At 37.8% G+C, this 1,890-nt stretch overlaps 1 protein-coding gene across 1 annotated transcript in view; it reads right to left on the minus strand.

Annotated features, from left to right (window-relative positions):
- The window catches only part of LOC112500276 (cleavage stimulation factor subunit 77), a 16,559-nt gene extending 15,121 nt beyond the window's left edge, over positions 1-1,438 (minus strand). The window contains exons 1-4 of the mRNA XM_025103713.1: positions 1,331-1,438; positions 1,056-1,210; positions 904-966; positions 545-654 (exon numbers count right to left, since the gene is read on the minus strand). Coding sequence (XP_024959481.1) covers positions 545-654; positions 904-966; positions 1,056-1,109 — 227 coding nt within the window. The 5' untranslated portion in view covers positions 1,110-1,210; positions 1,331-1,438. The remainder of the gene's footprint in view (positions 1-544; positions 655-903; positions 967-1,055; positions 1,211-1,330) is intronic.
- Between the last annotated feature and the right edge of the window lie 452 nt (positions 1,439-1,890).

Below are 1,890 nucleotides of genomic sequence, written 5' to 3' on the forward strand. Positions count from 1 at the left end.
AAAATACTGCATACACAGAAGGTGTTTGAGCTGTGACATTGCACCACACTAAACATTAAAAATCACAAGACTAGTTAAATTACTTTTCTATTTACAACGACTTATATGCCACCAATGAGTCCATGTATTTTCCTCCAAGAGCATTTAAATTAATGACACTCTCTTTTACGAGCCTCTCAACTCTTCTGAGAGGAGGCAGATTTGCATACATCCCACCCCTCCCAGACCGCACCTCCGGGTGGGATTTATTGGGCTTGTTTGGTTTGGTTTTACTCTCTTATACAAGCACCAAAAGTTATCCGTGTCAAGTACACAGTAGAATAGAAACAGTTTCAAAAACAACGCAGATGACAGTGTGCGTAATTTGAAGCAAGATATGCTAAGCATTATGAAGCTCCTACTATGGATCCACATGTCACAATTGAACATTATGGAACCACTCGTAATTGAAAGGATGCCCATCAATCACCAGCAATGAACCCGAGAATACTAAAATAACAAACAGTAATTCTTAGAATCAAGTAAAGTTAAAGAGAAGTCATACCAAAGAGGTATCTGCAGGCAATTCAATAGGCATCGGCTAAATATCTGTTTTGTTGCATCATCATTATTGACAGCCATATGTGCTTCAACATATTGCTTCCAATATTTTGCCTAAGCAGCAAACACACAGATAAGAACTCATTAGTAAATCATCGCTCGCCTCTGTTCCAACACTTAATTTTCTAATTAAACCCTAACATGCATATTTGATATGTACCTATAACCCACTACAACCTAAACACCACCAAAATTATGTCTAACACTTCTGTCAAGATTTAACGTGGTTGTTTCTAAGAATCCGTATAGAAAAAGGGTGCCTTTTTTTCCAACATCAAGAAATGAGAATAGTTATGAACTCACCGCGGTAGGAAACGTAGCCAAAAGCTGCTCATATACGGGCACTGCCTCCGATATCGGCAATCGCTAACAAATAAGAAACGGAAGCATGTAAACTTAAAAGCATAAAACAAAATACAAAGTGCAAAAACCATGCAAATTGTCATGTGGCTCACCAATGCTTCGTTCGCAAGTGCTTCTGCAGATTCGACACTGTATTTATCTTCCATCACCCACTTCAAAAGCCAGTGATGAAGTAATTTCGTGTATATATATTTGTCTTAGAATATCAATAAGGATTGCCCAACAGATGGTTATTCCAATTCAATCACTAGGGTATAAAGAAACAAACACCCAAATAAAGATTTCGAGTGATTGTCGAGATTGAATCGACCAATTTATGATTATACTCGAACAAGAACTAAAGAATTGATGCAGGAAAAAGCTTTACACTTGAAGAGTGGGTTGAGTATCGATGGGATGCAACTAGGTTACGGGATTGAGATGGGCATCCGCCGTATAGCGGTGGCGGAATAGAGGAACCGGAGAAGGGGTGATGTGGTAAAGTTGACCGGTGTCACCACGGTCACTCCAAGCGAGCAGTTTTGGGGCATTTTAAAAAATTCACTTATTTTAGAGTTGATTACAAGTTTGGTCCCCGTAGTTTTGTAGTTTTAATGAATTTGGTTTATAAATCAAAATAAGTACTAATTTGGGACTGTGGTTTGCGTTTTTGGTCTACTTAACTACTTGAGTCTCTTCTTCTTCTAACGTAATTTGTTAACCCAATTAACTCACAGGGTAGTTTGGTCATTTTATTCTTTGTTTTGTCTTTTTTCCTATCAAAGACTTTAAAAATATCATATATATATATATATACTTGGGATCATGTGAGACCAGCATGTTTTCGTGAGACCCGTGAGACCAACATTTTACACTTGAAACTTCACAGCAAAATGCTGTGAAGGTGACTTTTTAAAACCTTCACAGTGTTTTTGCTGTGAAGGTTCG

Source organism: Cynara cardunculus (assembly GCF_001531365.2).
Source record: "Cynara cardunculus var. scolymus isolate 2C chromosome LG 17, CcrdV1, whole genome shotgun sequence".
NCBI lineage: Eukaryota > Viridiplantae > Streptophyta > Magnoliopsida > Asterales > Asteraceae > Cynara > Cynara cardunculus.